Here is an 18,826-nt window from a genome sequence, read left to right as displayed (position 1 = left end):
AAAACTTCAAACTCAATCGGTATGTTAAAATACCACCATTGAATGAAAATTAAGTTCATAAATATTTTCAGCATTTTAAGAAAGTTACCGAAACCATGGAATGACCCACCGAAAAAATGGTCACCATTATTACAGTAAAGCCCAAGAAGTTTATGCTGCTTTCTCTCTCTTCTGAAAATTTTACAGATTAAAATAAGGTTAAAGAATATAATTATACTGGAGGTTTATCACCAAAAGCTTTGAGGTGATCGCAAAGAAGACACCTAACCTCATATGGAATACGCTCAAGAAATGGAGGTTTGTTTTGATCGACGATGTAATTCTACGCATATTGGCAACACTTTCGAAACACCACGAAAATTATGTCTAATTGAGAAATTTATATATTGTACAAGTGACAACCTCAGAACGTACTTGGATGAAAAGAAATTTGAAACACTATAAGAAACATCTGCTCTTTCCGATAAACCAACATCGACAGCAACCACCAAGCATTCCAAAGAGAAGAAGACAACTAGCGACTCATCAGAGCTTCTAGCAAACCTCTCATGAAATCCAGACAACTGTACCAGCTACAGTGTATTCTATTATGGGTATTATATATTTTTTTTAGATTTTTATTATATTATTTGTTAATGTGCCTTGATTTTAACCGATTAGGCTTCTAGCCAAATTTGCTCTTTCCCAGATTCTAGTTAGGATATTGTTAGTATGCTGTATCCACGTTAATTTGATGTCGTAAGTTAATCCTAAATATTTAACCGAGGGAACAGTCCGTCAAAGAAATTCGATGATGTGTAACTTTCGTCTAGTTTTGTTTCAGTATTCTTTCTCTGGCGAATAGTATTAGTTGGATTTTCAAAATTTTTATCTTTATTTTGAAATTCTGGCAGTATTCTCCTAAGTTATTCAGGACTGCTTGTAAATTTGTTGCTGCTGATGAAAAGAAAGAAATATTTTCAATATTGCCACATGGTTTGAATTCAGTGGCCTGTTAGCTCAGTTGGTTTGAGCTTCGTGCTAATAACGCGAAGGTCGTGGGTTCGATCCCCATACAGGCCATTTATGAGGTATTACTTTTCCGACACATTTTGGGATTCCCAGCAAAGACACCAAGCCAGCTGGACCGTGTTTATCTCTCTGCTAACATGATGTTTTCATTGCGTGAACCTACTTCACTTATCCTGCCGTTAGTCGACCTCTCTCTACGCTCTCTCAGCGTCACATATCGCCACGTTTATTGGTGAGGCTCAGCCTGGTGCAATCATCGACCATTCCAGAATTCGAAAAACACGCCGAAGAGGTATTCTTTTCCATCATTCTACACCAGGAGACTTATCACACGTATGCAAGCACTGGAGGGCACAAGTCAAAGTCAGTTAGACCCACACCGACAGGTTCTCTGTTTTTCTCAAAGGACTTCATCCCACATAATTCAAACATTCCCTGGAAAGCCACAGCAAGATCGAGATATACATAGTACACAGAATTTTCTCCAAAAATATCAATCAATCTACCAAATTTATGAAGATAGTAACTACTTCGAAGCACAGTGCCGTCTGCGTTTTACGCAACTGATGCTATTACCATTTATTCCATTTCAGTGCCCAAAATCGTCGCTGTTGCCCAAACACGCCATTCCAACACAAAATACTCCACCAAATTACGACTCACAAAATCCAGTCATCGATGTAACACAGCTGAAGAAACAATCTACAAGCAAGGTTACCGAAACAGACTTCTACAGTTTACGATCACTAAGCAACATCGACAGCAACCATCAAGCAATCCAGAGAAAAGAAGACAACAAGCGATTCACCAGAGCCTCTTGCAAACATCCGCAAGAAATCCAGCCATCTGTTCCAGCTACGTCACGCACACGGTCTTCCAGATAACCTGAGACCATTATCGCACAGTAGGTTGATAATGATCACACCAAGCAAAAATTCCAATGTCGGTTTTCTTGAACCTAACCTTATCGACTTCCTACAAACGTCAAGTCTCTTCTAACACTAATCTGTGTTGTTTCCTCTATACCACAGCTATTTTACGTTAACATCCGTGTATCTTTTCTCCTACAGGTTGCTTTCGGGCACGGTCAGGGCATTTTTATTCGGAGCCCTGGACCTGAAAGGGGGTTTTACCGAGTACTTTCGCTTCTCCCCTACAGCAAAATTCAGTTTCATTGCATCTGTTGATCCCAACACTGAAAAGAGGCCCATCATTAAGTATGTAAATTTTCTTAAACTATAGACATCTGTATTAATGTGCCGACGTGCTGGATTTGCATTTCCCTGCTCTTTGCATCCATCTTCACAAAGGTTTATTCGTTTAATGTGTTGAGTTAGATTTTATATTTGCCTGAACATTTTAATATTCATCCTGCAATATATTTTCGTCCTTAAAGACGTTTACAAAGACAGAAATGATGCTGCATTTTGTGTATTAAATTTTCGGACATTATTTATAGAATGACCTGATAAATTGCTACTTCAAATTTTTATTACGTCACAGTGACACTCATGTAGTATCAACTACCTTAGTAATTTGAGTAGCTAACCCTTCGTATGCCTTATAGTAAAGAGATGTTTAGAATCTCACTATACTGCTCTGTTATAATTAATTTATTTTTGTCTTCTTGAAACCTCAAATAATAGAAAACACTTCAGAGCTATTTTTCAAAAATGTTTACGATGATATATTTTACCTTTTAAAAAATAGACATTTTTAATATTATCTGATAAATACTTTTGTACTATTTTAATACAAATTTTAAAACTTTTAATTTGTTTACGACATCAAGGCTATTAGAAAGCCTATATATTTCACAAGTACTTCACGTGTGGCGCGAAAGAAATATGTCACAACTCTATTGATAATAAACTTTGACTAAATTTTGTTAAATGGCGTGCCTGTTTCGAAAGGTGTAACGGATTTATCATGATTCGTTTATTTTAGTGCTTTCCCTTGTTTTTATATAGTTTTCTTTTCTTCATGTTACGTATATTGAGGAAGAATGAAAACAATACTAATGGACAATTATGTGCTTGAATAGTATAACAATACTTTTCATTTAATTCTAGAAAACAGATATGAAGCACTTAGAATGAAATAAAAGATCTGAAGAACTAAGTAACATTATCAACGTTACCGAAAAAAAATTAGACGCGTAAAATTTTTTTTTTACTCTCACAAGAAAACAAGTTAAAAGAAATACTTTAGAAAAGAAGGAAAGATCGTCGGAAAAAGGAAAATAAGACATTATTAGTTAGATTGGTTGAAATTAAAAAAGGATTGAGACCGAAAAATAAAAGGAAAAAAAAAAATATACTGGAGAGAGCACAGAGGATAAAGAGATACAAAAAAAAGTGGATAAAACCGCTAATGAACGCAATCAGAGGCAAGAAATGAGACAAAATAAACGACAGATTAGACATTTTGGAGAAATGCAGAGAATTAAATAAAACAATGTATGGCTCCAGAAACGAAAAAAAAAAAAGAACGAGAGACATATAAGCAAAGATATTAGAGGCATACCACCAATCTACTTCGAAGAAGCGGAAAATGTAAAAGAACACGACTCTTGGAAATAATTAAATAATGGTGTTAAACCGAGAACCATTCCAGCCAACAAATTAAATGCATGAGTACGTTGTTAGAAACGTTTGTGAGATCACACGCCACTGAAAACAAATGAGGGAAAGTTCCACTTTTCTCTATCCTATCTGTGATATAGTACAAATGTAGTTTGTAAATAATATTATAACCACTACTTATTAAATTTATGAAAAAAAACGTGTCAATTGATGTGACTGACCTTGAGTTTTGTAAACATCAAAGGCAACTAGAAGGAAACTAAGTAGTTTTCTGGATACCGTGTTTATACAAAAAGTGCTTAGAATCAGACTACACAAAAGCTTTGAAAATTCCAACATTAAAATACAAAAGTGGGAAATGAATAATGTGTCTACATATTATACTTCTTCCTACTAATTTCGACTTTAAAATCTACTGACCTTACGTGGTCAAGAAACACTAAATGCTTTTTGTTCCAAAGAATGATCAATAGCACAAACTTTAAACTAAAAACCACATTTAAATACTACAAAATTAAAATCTTTATCTATGATGTAATGTAGTACAACGCACAATGAAAAGATCTTTCATGATAAACATAATAGCAGTGATATTTGAAAGCATTAAAAGTTATTTATTTGTTAATTTTTGAATTTCGCGCAAAACTACTCAAGGGCTATCTGTGCTAGCCGTCCCTTGTTTAGCAGTATAAGACTAGAGGGAAGACAGCTTGTCATCATCCCCGACCGCCAACTCTTGGGCTACACTTTTACCAACGAATAATGGGATTGACCGTCACATTATAACGCCTCTACAGCTTAAAGGGCGAGCATGTTTGGTGCGACCGGGACTCGAAGTATTAAAAGATACAAAAGAAAAACTTGAATATACATGCTGGCTTCATACACACGGAGAAAACCAAAAAACTTTCAGATGATAAAAATAATCCACAAATACAGATATATATTTACACCAAAGAAACGCCTTTAACATAGAAAAACGAAAATACATAACACAAACTATTTACTGTCGACCGAGCCATAGCCAACATGAGCGACACTCAATTCAACGATAACAGTAGTAATCGACAGATGGCTCGGCGACAACCCGTTTGCCGACAATATCACTTGACGACAACTTCTTCTTTGTGGGTATTTGGGTATGTTGTATTTCAGATACCCAGGAGGGTCCGTTGCAAATGACCTCTTCTTCCATCCCTAACTTTAATGTCGACTACTACTATATTTTCGTTGGAGTGATTTAGGGCCAGAGTAACCCACAGTACTCCGGCCCCTTTCAAGGCAATATATGAACATTGCCTTGAGATGCTATTTTTTTGACATTATGAATTTTTTTTTTTTGATTTTCTGTTTTCATACTTTTCGTTATTACTTTTAATTTTTTAAATCTATTTATATTCTGAAATATTTAATAAAATAAGAAAAAAGAAAAAGTAAAGAAAGGAAATAAAGCTACGAATATTATACTAATTCTAATCGTCAAGTGCTTGGTGATCAGCTTCATTTATATTTCTTAAATATGTATTTATTGGAGAGAGATGCTGAGGACTATGTTCATCACGTACGTAGTATCTGTCAAGATCCCACAATAAAAAAATTTTATGTCAATTCTTATTAAAATAATTCAGTGCACTATGGAAGAGCCTGTCGAAAATTCTGTCTGTGTTTGCATACTTGTGCATGAATGTGGACGAAGTACGAGGGGTACTTTATAAGCTGAGGTTAAGATTGAATTTTGTATTTTTCCTAGTTTGTGTAATTGTTTTTTGTGATATGTTTATCCAGGCTGGACATGTGTATTCTATTATAGGTATTATGTATTTTTTGTAGATTTTTATTATATTATTTGTTAATGTGCCTTGATTTTAACCGAATAGGCTTCTAGCCAAATTTGCTCTTTCCCAGATTCTAGTTAGGATATTGTTAGTATGCTGTATCCACGTTAAGTTGATGTCGTAAGTTAATCCTAAATATTTAACCGAGGGAGCAGTCCGTCAAAGTGATCCGATCATGTGTAACTTTCGTCTAGTTTTGTTTCAGTATTCTTTCTCTGGCGAATAGTATTAGTTGGATTTTCAGAATTTTTATCTTTATTTTGACATTCTGGCAGTATTCTTCTCAGTTATTCAGGACTGGTTGTAAGTTTGTTGCTGCGAATGAAAAGAAAGAAATATTTTCCTTATTGCCAGATGTTTTGGATTCATTGACCTGTTAGCTCAGTTGGTTAGAGCGTCGTGCTAATAACGCGAAGGTCGTGGGTTCGATCCCCATACAGGCCATTTATGAGTTATTACTTTTCCGACACATTTTGAGATTCCCAGCAAAGACACCAACCCAGCTGGACCATGTTTATCTCTCTGCTAACATGATGTTTTCATTGCGTGAACCTACTTCACTTATCCTGCCGATAGTCGACCTCTCTCTACGCACTCTCAGCGTCACATATCGCCACGTTTATTGGTGAGGCTCAGCCTGGTGCAATCATCGACCATTCCAGAATTAGAAAAACACGCCGAAGAGGTATTCTTTTCCATCATTCTACACCAGGAGACTTATCACACTTATGCAAGCACTGGAGGGCCCAAGTCAAAGTCAGTTAGACCCACACCGACAGGTTCTCTGTTTTTCTCAAAGGATTTCATCCCAGAGAATTCAAACATTCCCTGGAAAGCCACACCAAGATCGAGATATACACAGTACACAGAATTTTCTCCAAAAAATTTCAATCAATCTACCAAATTTATGAAGATAGTAACTACTTCGAAGCACAGTGCCGTCTGCGTTTTACGCAACTGATGCTATTACCATTTATTCCATTTCATTGCCCAAAGTCGTCGCTGTTGCTCATTCGAGCCAAGGATACCCAAACACGCCATTCAAACACAAAATACTCCACCAACTTACGACTCACAAAATCCAGTCATCGATATAACACAGCTGAAGAAACAATCTACAAGCAAGATTACCGAAACAGACTTCTACAGTTTACGATCACTAAGCACTCAGACTGTAACTCTAGATAACAATACGTGTGACGCCTCAAGATCAAATGAACAGTTCTGTACAACAAACGAAGAATTTCAAACCAACATCGACAGCAACCATGAAGCAATACAGAAAAAAAGAAGACAACAAGCGATTCACCAGAGTCTCTTGCAAACATCCGCAAGAAATCCAGCCATCTGTACCTGCTACGTCACGCAAACGGTCTACCAGATAATTTGAGACCATTATCGCACAGTAGGTTGATAATGATCTCACCAAGCAAAAATACCAATGTCGGTTTCCTTGAACCTAACCTTATCGACTTCCTACAAACGTCAAGTCTCTTCTAACACTAATCTGTGTTGTTTCCTCTATACCACAGCTATTTTACGTTAACATCCGTGTATCTTTTCTCCTACAGGTTGCTTTCGGGCACGGTCATGGCATTTTTATTCGGAGCCCTTGACCTGAAAGGGGGTTTTACCGAGTACTTTCGCTTCTCCCCTACAGCAAAATTCAGTTTCATTGCATCTGTTGATCCCAACACTGAAAAGAGGCCCATCATTAAGTATGTAAATTTTCTTAAACTATAGACATCTGTATTGATGTGCCGACGTGCTGGATTTGCATTTCCCTGCTCTTTGCATCCATCTTCACAAAGGTTTATTCGTTTAATGTGTTGAGTTAGATTTTATATTTGCCTGAACATTTTCATATTCGTCGTTAAAGACGTTTACAAAGACAGAAATGATGATGCATTTTGTGTATTAAATTTTCGGACATTATTTATAGAATGACCTGATAAATTGCTACTTCAAATTTGTATTACGTCACAGTGACACTCATGTAGTATCAACTACCCTAGTAATTTGAGTAGCTAACCCTTCGTATGCCTTATAGTAAAGAGATGTTTAGAATCTCACTATACTGCTCTGTTATAATTAATTTATTTTTGTCTTCTTGAAACCTCAAATAATAGAAAACACTTCAGAGCTATTTTTCAAAAATGTTTACGATGATATATTTTACCTTTTAAAAATAGACATTTTTAATATTATCTCTTAAATAGTTTTGTACTATTTTAATACAAATTTTAAAACTTTTAATTTCTTTACGACATCAAGGCTATTAGAAAGCCTATATATTTTACAAGTACTTAACGTGAGGCGCGAAAGAAATATGTCACAACTCTATTAATAATAAACTTTGATTAAATTTTGTTAAATGGCGTGCCTGTTTCGAAAGGTGTAACGGATTTATCATGATTCGTTTATTTTAGTGCTTTCCCTTGTTTTTATATAGTTTTCTTTTCTGCATGTTACGTATATTGTGGAAGAATGAAAACAATACTAATGGACAATTATGTGCTTGAATAGCATAACAATACTTTTCATTTAATTCTAGAAAACAGATATGAAGCACTTAAAATGAAATAAAAGATCTGAAGAACTAAGTAACATTATCAACGATACCGAAAAAAAATAAGACGCGTAAAATTTTTTTTTCACTCTCACAAGAAAACAAGTTAAAAGAAATACTTTAGAAAAGAAGGAAAGATCGTCGGAAAAAGGAAAATAAGACATTATTAGTTAGATTGGTTGAATTGAAAAAAAGATTGAGACCGAAAAATAAAAGTAAAAAAAATCTAATGGAGTGAGCACAGAGGATAAATAGATACAAAAAAAAATGGATAAAACCGCTAATGAACGCAATCAGAGGCAAGAAAGGAGACAAAATAAACGACAGATTAGACATTTTGGAGAAATGCAGAGAATTAAATAAAACAATGTATGGCTCCAGAAACAACAACAACAATAAAAAAAGAACGCGAATCATATAAGCAAAGATATTATAGAGGCATACCACCAATCAACTTCGAAGAAGCGGAAAATGTAAAAGAACACGACTCTTGGAAATAATGAAATAATGGTGTTAAACCGAGAACCATTCCAGCCAACAAATTAAATGCATGAGTACGTTGTTAGAAACGTTTGTGAGATCACACGCCACTGAAAACAAATGAGGGAAAGTTCCACTTTTCTCTATCCTATCTGTGATATAGTACAAATGTAGTTTGTAAATAATATTATAACCACTACTTATTAAATTTATGAAAAAAAACGTGTCAATTGATGTGACTGACTTTGAGTTTTGTAAACATCAAAGGCAACTAGAAGGAAACTAAGTAGTTTTCTGGATACCGTGTTTATACAAAAAGTGCTTAGAATCAGACTACACAAAAGCTTTGAAAATTCCAACATTAAAATACAAAAGTAGGAAATGAATAATGTGTCTACATATTATACTTCTTCCTACTAATTTCGACTTTAAAATCTACTGACCTTACGTAGTCAAGAAACACTAAATGCTTCTTGTTCCAAAGAATGATCAATAGCACAAACTTTAAACTAAAAACCACATTTAAATACAAGAAAATAAAACTCTTTATCTATGATGTAATGTAGTACAACGCACAATGAAAAGATCTTTCATGATAAACATAATAGCAGTGATATTTGAAAGCATTAAAAGTTATTTATTTGTTATTTTTGAATTTCGCGCAAAACTACTCAAGGGCTATCTGTGCTAGCCGTCCCTAATTTAGCAGTATAAGACTAGAGGGAAGACAGCTTTTTATCATCCCCGACCGCCAACTCTTGGGCTACTCTTTTACCAACGAATAATGGGATTGACCGTCACATTATAACGCCTCTACAGCTTAAAGGGCGAGCATGTTTGGTGCGACCGGGACTCGAAGTATTAAAAGATACAAAAGAAAAACTTGAATATACATGCTGGCTTCATACACACGAAGAAAAACAAAAGACTTTCAGATGATAAAAATAATCCACAAATACAGATATATATTTACACCAAAGAAACGCCTTTAACATAGAAAAAACGAAAATACATAACAGAAACTATTCACTGTTAAACGAGCCATAGCCAACATGAGCGACACTCAATTCAACGACAACAGTACTAATCGACAGATGGCTCGGCGACAACCCGTTTGCCGACAATATCACTTGCCGACAACTTCTTCTTTGTGGGTATTTGGGTATGTTGTATTTTGGATACCCAGGAGGGTCCGTTGCAAATGACCTCTTCTTCCATCCCTAACTTTAATGTCGACTACTACTATATTTTCGTTGGAGTGATTTAGGGCCAGAGTAACCCACAGTACTCCGGCCCTTTTCAAGGCAATGTTCATATAATGCCTTGAGATGCTATTTTTGGAATTTATGAATTATTTTTTTTTGATTTTCTGTTTTTATACTTTTCGTTATTACTTTTAATTTTTTAAATCTATTTATATCCTGAAATATTTAATAAAATAAGAAAAAAGAAAAAGTAAAGAAAGGAAATAAAGCTACGAATATTATACTAATTCTAATCGTCAAGTGCTTGGTGGTCAGCTTCATTTATATTTCTTAAATATGTATTTATTGGAGAGAGATGCTAAGGACTATGTTCATCACGTACGTAGTATCTGTCAAGATCCCTCAATAAAAATTTTTTATGTCAATTCTTATTAAAATAATTCAGTGCACAATGGAAGAGCCTGTCGAAAATTCTGTCTGTGTTTGCATACTTGTGCATGAATGTGGACGAAGTACGAGGGGAACTTTATAAGCTGAGGTTAAGATTGAATTTTGTATTTTTTAGAGATACTGATTTTTCAATTGAAGAATAAGATCCAAAAAACTGCAAGAAAACAATACTGTTCTTAGTGAGCAATCTAGTTGTAATTTCAGATTTATTTCCAAGACATTTTATGTACAATTTACAATTAATAGAGTTAATAGTATGAATAATTAAACTGGTTAACCAGTCTAAAGGTAGTTATTTCATTTCATTAAAATGTAGAAAATGTATCAAGATTGTGTAAATCTTCTGTAAAATTTAGGTTTCTTTCCAACTTCATTAAAACAAACAACTAGCTACCTCTTTTAATATATTTTATTTAATTTGACAAAAGTAATATATAAATAATAGTTATAATATACATACTTTTTAGATGATAAAAATGATCAGCCTATTGCAGAATACTTTAGTAATTGTGGGTAAGGTCAGACTGTTCAATCATTTGATTAAACTACACAACAGTTTACGTTTAGTTTTGAATTTTTAATGGAACAGAATTGCAGTCTTTCTATATTGCTCTAAGAAAAATTTTACCCCCCAAAATAAATAGTTGTGTATTTATAAGTATTTTTTTTGTAATTGGTATTCCAGTGGTAGCTAAGTGTTATACGTGTATAGATAAGTTATATATTTTAATTTTAAAAACAATATAATTCTGGTGCTGATTCATGTTTTTTAGAGGGTGTGATTGGGAGGGTAGAACCCATATAGAAGTTGAAATGCACTTTAAAGTATACTGGTTTTGAATTTGTGAAAAGAACGGGGTTGTATTCCTCCTTTATTGGTTGAAGAAAAACATTTTACCTCTGAAAATAATTTATTTATTTTTCATTTTTCACTAAATTGTAATTGATGACATTTTTCTTTGTCATTATAAAGCATTTACAATGACAGTAAATGCTGTAATAGTTCTGGTATTTGTGGCCTGTAACACTAGTAAACAATGTATACTGGACGTCAAACTAGAATGAGTTATAAATATGAAATTAGATTGGAAAACTTTTACATAGCATATAGGCAGTCAGAAATGATAGTTAGTACTACCATCCTTAATATACCCTAACCTCACTTTTAATTGCTAATTGAACAAAATGAATTTTGTAAAATCAAGCTTGACCAACAGGAGGCAAGGAAGTGCAGTTGAGGCAATCAAACATTGGTCAATTTCTTTGTGAGCCAATCAAAATTACGATCATTTAAGAAATAAGTTAGTGGCATATTTATAGAATAATTATTGGTAAAAATCAGTTAGATCAACAACTTTTATAGTGAAAAGATAGTACACTTTGGTAAGACTGTTGCAACAATGGCTTTTATGTTGTTGCTTAGCAACAAACATATAACCTAATTCTTATTAGTCTGTATAATGAAATTATAGAATAAAATGTATAGACAACAAAACTGGAAAAATATTTTTATTTCTTAATTAGTCTCCATTCATTAAGGAGGAGGTTGTTTTTTTTTAATTTAAAATGTTGGTGATATGATAGAAAATGGCTTAAGAAATTATTTAAATTTAAAATTGAATAGATGGTTTTTTAAATTTCATGATAAATTTTATGCAATTGTACTAGGCTTCTTGATCCCATTCCTACATCTCAAGTTTATTATGCTAACACTTACAATGTTTCATGGTACTACCCACAGCCACCCTACACTCTTGTCACTAAAATATTAGTACGGATAGTACTGACACTATTTTATCTGGAAAAATGGAGTTTGGGTTTTTTTAACTTCTCTCATTTTGAGAAATCAAGCATGATGTACAATGATACACACTGGTTTTTAAAAACACTAGAAAAGAGTTTCTTAAATTATTTGGGTGTAGATGAAGTAAATACTTTTTACTTTGTGAATGTAAAAATAGTGTTGTTATTGATACTTTTTCATAAACAATTATTTGTCATTTATAAACTGAAAAGGAACATAGGTGAAATTCTTAAAAGAAGGACCCAACTACAGAATTGTTAGAATTTGTGAAGTTGTTTGAAAACAGTATTAACAAGTACATTTGGAAAATTACATTTTATTTTTCTAGGTAGATTTGAGAATGCATGTTTCATTTGCTTAATGATATAATATTTAAAGTTTTCTAACGAACTTTAAAATACTTTCAATAGAGATACTGATTTTTCAGTTGAAGAATAAGATCCAAAAACTGCAAGAAAACAATATTGTTCTCAGTGAGCAAGCTAGTTGTAATTTTAGATTTATTTCCAAGACATTTCATGTACAATTTACAATTAATAGAGTTAATAGTATGAATAATTAAACTGGTTAACCAGTCTAAAGGTAGTAATTTAATTTCATTAAAATGTAGAAAATGTATCAAAATTGTGTAAATCTTCTGTAAAATTTAGGTTTCTTTCCAACTCCATTAAAACAAACAACTATCTACCTCTTTTAATATATTTTATTTAATTTGACAAAAGTAATATATAAATAATAGTTATAATAAACATACTTTTTAGATGATAAAAATGATCAGCCTATTGCAGAATACTTTAGTAATTGTGGGTAAGGTCAGGCTGTTCAATCATTTGATTAAACTACACAACAGTTTATGTTTAGTTATGAATTTTTAATGGAACAGAATTGCAGTCTTTCTATATTGCTCTAAGAAAAATTTTACCCCCCAAAATAAATAGTTGTGTATTTATAAGTATTTTTTACCCTAATTGGTATTCCAGTGGTAGCTAAGTGTTATACGTGTATAGATAAGTTATATATTTTAATTTTAAAAACAATACAATTCTGGTGCTGATTTTGCTTTAATTTATATTGGTGACTTAATGAGTGTAAATAATCCTGAAACAATTTCATTAACACTACACTTGTTTACCCAGTAACTTAGAAATTGTTTATACTTCAATTACTGCATTAGAAGCACATTATTTTGATCTGAACAAAACACCTAATAGTATTCATTTAAATATTTTTAATAAAAGAAAATTTTATTCTTCCATTATATGAAATACTCTTTCCTGACAGTAGTTATTCATATTCAGCTGCTGTTAGTTTTATAAAGTCACAACTATTCAGGTTCCCTAAAATGTGTTACAAGTGACAGTAATTTACTGCTAATGTCAAAATATTGATACAAACGTTAACTAATGATTATGATAATTATTAATATATTTATTAAAATATAATGTGAAAATATATTAAATGAATAGCAACAACTAAGAGTTACACATATGCTTCAAATTTTTTATTTTCAGTAAGGTTAGTTGAACAGAATATTTTGGCACTGTTTTCATGTGTATATTGACAGTTGACACCAATGAATATACAAGCTCTAATAAAAAGTAGACAATGGTCTGAAAATTAGTAGTTACAGTAGATTTTTTTTTTTTTTTATGAGTATGACTGTCATACTGGTTTAGACAACTCTGTATGTATTTTAACACAATTTATGTGCTTTGCTGCTGATTAATATTATCTTATTAATTTGAGCTTCTGCTATCATATTGGGGGCCAGAATGCTAATTTCAGGAAGTAAAGTTTTTTCTACTCACCATTCCTGATGACAAGACCTTTCTCCTATTTGTTTTTCACTTTTTTTACTTCTAAGAGCAGTCACTTTCCCATCACTGTCTGCAGGCAATAAAAGATAATGTAGAATGTTGTGAGCTTGAGCACCCACAGCCTGTTCTCTTACCTTTATTTTTTTTTCTTATTCTTGTAATTACTTTTTCTTCTTTTTGCCTATGAGACAGTGAATGGAGATTAAGGTTAATAGACTGTGCATCTTTGCTTCTGTATTTGTCCTGTTTTCACAGTCATATCCTATAAAAAACATATTATTATAGATTATGCCTTGGTAACTGTTTTTTGTGCATCATTTTGATTAAGGCTTTCTTTTTAATATATATTAAATTCTTTTTTCAATACTTGAAACTAGTGAAGTAGTAAAAACCAATAGGCCTAAAAATATTGACAGATATCAAGTAAACTGCAAACTCTCACACATTCTTATTTCAATTTTAGATTCAAAATCAAAAGCATGTAAAAATAGCAAATTCAGATTAAAACTGTAAATTTTGGTAAATATTTTCACTGTGAATTAGGAAAAAAATTTTGAGATACCAGTAACACTGCTGCATTCTGGAGTGGTTAAGTGTGCATTTTGTAAAATGTTTAAATCTAAAGAGGTGATAAAGAGAATCTAAAAAGATGATAAAGTGATGAGTAAGGATGGTCTTTCTGACATCAGCTTGTTTAGTTTTATGACTTGAATAATCATATTATGAAAGCTTTCAAAATTTTAAAATAAATTATTATGAATTATCTATTTTTGTGAAAGTTCTAATCAGAAAGTTTCATTAAATTGTGGACACTGTATGTGCACTAACAGTTTTGTAATTTAAAAATGTTAATTATTCAGTTGTACTCTTTTGAAAGTTTGTAAATAAGACACTGTACCCTATAAATGGTACATTAATCTGGTTTTGTTTGAAATATAAAAGACTATTGATGAAAGTTTTAATATGATTGGATATAGAAATGAATTTTGGAACTAACGTGGTGTTTTTTGTTTCATGTTTATGTGACAGTTCTAGGAAGAAGTTATATGTTTGTATAATACTACTATTTTCAGAGTTGAAACTGATAGTACAGAGACAACTGTGACACAAAGTCAGGAAAATAAGGTTGCTGAGGACCAGAATAACAAAAAAACGGGTAGAATTGACATTGGGAAAGAGGCTGCTAAAGAAAGAGCAGCTGTTCCTCTGGAGATCAGAATGAAACAATTTCGTGATATGCTTGCAGAGAAGGAGGTAAGCCAGGCATTTGTCTCCTTCACTATGGAACTTCAAAGTGTGCATGTCTTGACATTTTAAAAGAGTTGCATTTAAAATTTAATTGAACTACTTTGTATCCATTCTATACAAATATACTTGGCATAAAACATAGTTAAATAAAATATTAATCTTATGTAACTTTTGAAGTTTATGAGGATATTTTATTTTAAAAATCCTTGGTGTAATTCCTAGTGTAAGAATTGTGATATTTTCTCTCTAGGTATCCCATCTTTTGTAATTTATTTACCAACCCTCTAAGAAGTACAGAATTTAACATAAGTTACTTATTATAATATTGTTATTACTCAGGAAAAGCATACTTTTTATAGCCTTCAATTTTAGTTAGTTACAGACACATAAAATGTAAATCGGAACCTTCTTGTCTCCAGTCACATCTTCTCTTTCACAAATTGCTGGTAATTCTGTCTGTGAAATTTAATATTATATTATTTATAATCAATAGAAAGTTATGGTTTTAATGTATCAAAAACTATTATAATATGTTGTTTTCTGACTGAGAATTATGTTGCTTCCACTTCAAGCTTTATTTCCATTGAAGACACATCTGTGAGCATATAATTGTTTATGACTCTTTCACTTAGAAAGTTAAAAAAAACAAACAAACTATGATAATAAATGGTATATTGTATGCTGTTTTTAGCTATTATTCTGTGTTTTATGGTACATTATTTAATTAAGTAAAAAAATATTTAGTTAAGTACATTAGTGTAATAATGCAGGGTAAGTTTCTATTAGCAGAAAAAAAATCCAGGTCAGTATTATATTTCTTATTTTCATAATGTATATTCCTTATTTTTATAGATGCATCTACAGTTTAGAAACTAGAAGCTTATCATGTTAGATTAGGTAAGAGAAAGAAAAAAATAATAAAAATTTTCAATTTATGCTTGTAAATAGCCCATATTTTATGCGTTTAGATAGGGTAACATGAGTTTCATATTTACCAAGTAATTTATGAAGTATGTGGTAGTATGATTAGTAGACATGATTCAAAGAGCAGTAAAACAATAAAATGTAAACAGAAACATCTATAATTTTACAAAATTTAAGCTGTTTAGGTGAAACAAATGCAGATTCATATTATGACTTAATATCATTGTAGAAGTAAAACGATAAGCAGATTTATTTTGTGTTTTTTATGGTGACTGTCAGGTTGGCCTTCAACCTCTTAAATAGTTAGGTTAGAAACAATAACAGATAAAATATAAAGTTTTCCTGGAAAGAAACAATTGAAATTTGTTCTGAACGTTTTAGAGGTTATGCAAAGTAATTTAATAAATTTTCAGATTAATAAATGTTTTTTCTGTGTGAACATCAAAATCAATTTGGCCTTGGAGCAGTTAACACTTTGATTATATACATACACCTAGAAAGTTTTAGTGAAAATGCTTCATTAAAAATTCAGAGTTTCTCTCTACAAAGCAAATTAGAAATGCAAATTATCAATATTGACAAACTAAAATAGAACCTGCTACCTTTCCTATTTGCTGAGATATTATATTTAACAAATTCACCACAGTGTCTGCCCACTTCCTGTTTTGGAAATTATTTGTATGCCTATACTGACTTTTCTCAATTACTTATTAATAACCAATAAAAAGCACTCATTTTGAACTTGGTAATTCTGCCAACTTTCATACAGTATTTACACTGTAAAGCTGTCATTTCCATTGCAAGTTTGAATGCTTAAGTGATTAAAACTATGTGGTCAGAAATGAAATTTTTTTAGACCCAAATACGGCTTAGTCAGGAAGCTTGATAAATTTTAGTAGAAATCTATGGTATTGATATGTTTTTGTTTTTGTTAGTTTGAAACATTTATAAAACCCCAAAAAATGTTGTTTTACATTCTCCACATACAAAATTTGACAAGGCTCACAACTTTTTGCAGTGGAGTACAAAGATCATTGTTTTCTACACTTCTTTCTTTACTGTTTTATGTGATAAGGAAAATAACTGCTATTTAAGAACTTATTTGTAACTAGTAATAATGCACACACACACACACACACACACACACTCATATGTAATGTATTATAACTGAAATGTGACTGCATTTTACAATGCCAACACAAGTCACTATGTAAAGTTCAGATTTATATTATTTGATATGGTAACAGCAGTGCATGTGTGCCATATCATTGAAACTTCCGTAATGTTGGTAGGACACAGCTGAATGATCATTGAATTAAAAATAATAGAAATATTAGATGTATAATGTTATGGGATTTAAGTGGTTTAGACAAAACATTTGTGGTTTTCTGTTAATGTATATCTATTTTTAAATTTTATGGTAATTACGAGGAGCAAGTCAAATTAACCAAACCTGTACAGAGATACAGTAGTGAAAAAACATAAATTATAGTTTTCCAACAAAAAAATATTTTGCATGTGAAATATGATAATTTTTTGATGCATGGAAATATTTTGGAACTTAAAATCAAAATTACCTTCATGTTTGACAGTCAACATCTGAAAAAAAAAGAACAAGTCAGTCATGATTTTAAAAAGAATCATTAATATAATTTTAAAAATTGATGTTTTTGTACAAATACATTGCAACATTTACTTCTAATTAGCAAAATTTCATGAACATATGCATGCTGTTTTAAATATTTAAGTGTGTCTGCCCCTAGGACGAAGCTCGTAGTAAGACAATTAATGCTTACTTGAAACCTGAGAAATTTCATGAAGATACACAAAATGTATTAGATGTTAGTGTTAAAATTATATAGGTCAGTTTTGGGTCATTATCATGGCTGGCTCAACAAAGCCCATAGTGAATGCTAAAATGTACACGTATTGAATTCTTTTTTTTAATGAATAACCTGCTGTATTTTTTTCTGTTGTTTTGTCAAACTTCAGATTGAAACAGCTTATCAACAACCTAATTTTACTTATTCAAATATTTATCATGTAATTCTGCTTTAAAATATTTTTAAATGATTTGAAAACTGTTTCATATATTATAAATCTGAAAATAAATTTTTCCAAAAAGGTCTCAGCATTTTCTACATGGGAGAAGGAGCTACACAAGATTGTGTTTGACCCACACTACTTGTTGCTGACTTCTAGGGAAAGAAAGCAGGTGTTTGAGAAGTACGTGAAAGAACGAGCAGAAGAGGAACGAAGAGAGAAGAGGAACAAGATGAAAGAACATAAAGATGACTTTCAGAATTAATGGAAGAAGCAAACTTGACCAGCAAGTATGTCTATTTTTCATACTCTAATAAGGGAATTAGAGATATACTTTGTGTGTGTGTGTGTGTCATTCCTGAGTTCAATTTAGAGTTCACTCAGTAACCTTTGTCACACACATTTTTTCCATGCTTTGCATTACACACCCCTCAGTGTGGATGCTTCTATGAAGTGAGGACCCCTCCCAGAGAAGGTTTTGTTTTTTCAGTTTACCTCTGTAATTTGAACACATACCCATGTGTGACAATCCATGAAGACAAGGAGAGCATCCTGGTGGTTGAGGGGTCCAACCCAAGTACACTGTTTTAGCCTTGAATTCCTATAGAGTGGCCCCAGGGTCAGCCAGCTAGTCTAACTGGCCTACTATCAACCAAGTGTCAGTTTTGGTTGATTCCCAACAAGTTATGGACATTATTTCTGATGCTGGAGTTTGGGTTTTGCATTGCTGCAGCATGCTTGTTTGGCATTGTAAGTGTGTCTCCATGTAGGAATCCATGGTGGACGGGGTCAGTGGGCACTGAATCTTTTTGTTTTTTTTTCATTATAGATTTCCCACATCCAAATAAAAGTAAA

The 18,826-nt window shown here is 32.2% G+C and overlaps 1 protein-coding gene and 2 non-coding genes across 8 annotated transcripts; all 3 read left to right on the top strand.

Moving 5' to 3' along the window:
- The first annotated feature begins 988 nt into the window (after nt 1-988).
- Nucleotides 989-1,062, top strand: TRNAI-AAU (transfer RNA isoleucine (anticodon AAU)). Its single transcript has one exon. It is a non-coding gene; the product is annotated as a tRNA-Ile (tRNA).
- Nucleotides 1,063-5,082: 4,020 nt separating this feature from the next.
- LOC143253601 (transcription elongation regulator 1-like) lies at nt 5,083-18,251 on the top strand. Of its 6 annotated transcripts, none has more exons than XM_076507719.1 (3): nt 5,083-5,157; nt 14,830-15,010; nt 18,054-18,251. In XM_076507719.1, the coding sequence occupies exons 1-3, from the start codon at nt 5,135-5,137 to the stop codon at nt 18,234-18,236; spliced, it is 387 nt and encodes a 128-aa protein (XP_076363834.1). In that variant the 5' UTR covers nt 5,083-5,134; the 3' UTR covers nt 18,237-18,251. The 6 variants fall into 6 exon arrangements, with proteins under 6 accessions (XP_076363834.1, XP_076363833.1, XP_076363830.1 ...); XM_076507718.1 differs by lacking the exon at nt 5,083-5,157 and adding an exon at nt 5,214-5,317; XM_076507715.1 differs by lacking the exon at nt 5,083-5,157 and adding an exon at nt 9,514-9,642.
- TRNAI-AAU (transfer RNA isoleucine (anticodon AAU)) lies at nt 5,802-5,875 on the top strand. Its single transcript has one exon. It is a non-coding gene; the product is annotated as a tRNA-Ile (tRNA).
- Nucleotides 18,252-18,826: the final 575 nt, after the last annotated feature.

This window comes from Tachypleus tridentatus, chromosome 6, assembly GCF_004210375.1.
Source record: "Tachypleus tridentatus isolate NWPU-2018 chromosome 6, ASM421037v1, whole genome shotgun sequence".
Lineage (NCBI taxonomy): Eukaryota > Metazoa > Arthropoda > Merostomata > Xiphosura > Limulidae > Tachypleus > Tachypleus tridentatus.
The sequence above is the reverse complement of the archived record's forward strand: the minus strand, read 5'-3'. Positions and strand labels throughout refer to the sequence as shown.

Bases quoted from the DNA above. Each gene is read 5' to 3' on its own strand.
- LOC143253601 (XM_076507715.1), top strand. From the start codon at position 9,533: ATGAGCGACACTCAATTCAACGACAACAGTACTAATCGACAGATGGCT. The intron at 9,643-14,829 runs GTATGTTGTATT...TACTATTTTCAG, and splicing joins TCTTCTTTGTGGGTATTTGG to AGTTGAAACTGATAGTACAG. The intron at 15,011-18,053 runs GTAAGCCAGGCA...TTTTCCAAAAAG, and splicing joins ATATGCTTGCAGAGAAGGAG to GTCTCAGCATTTTCTACATG.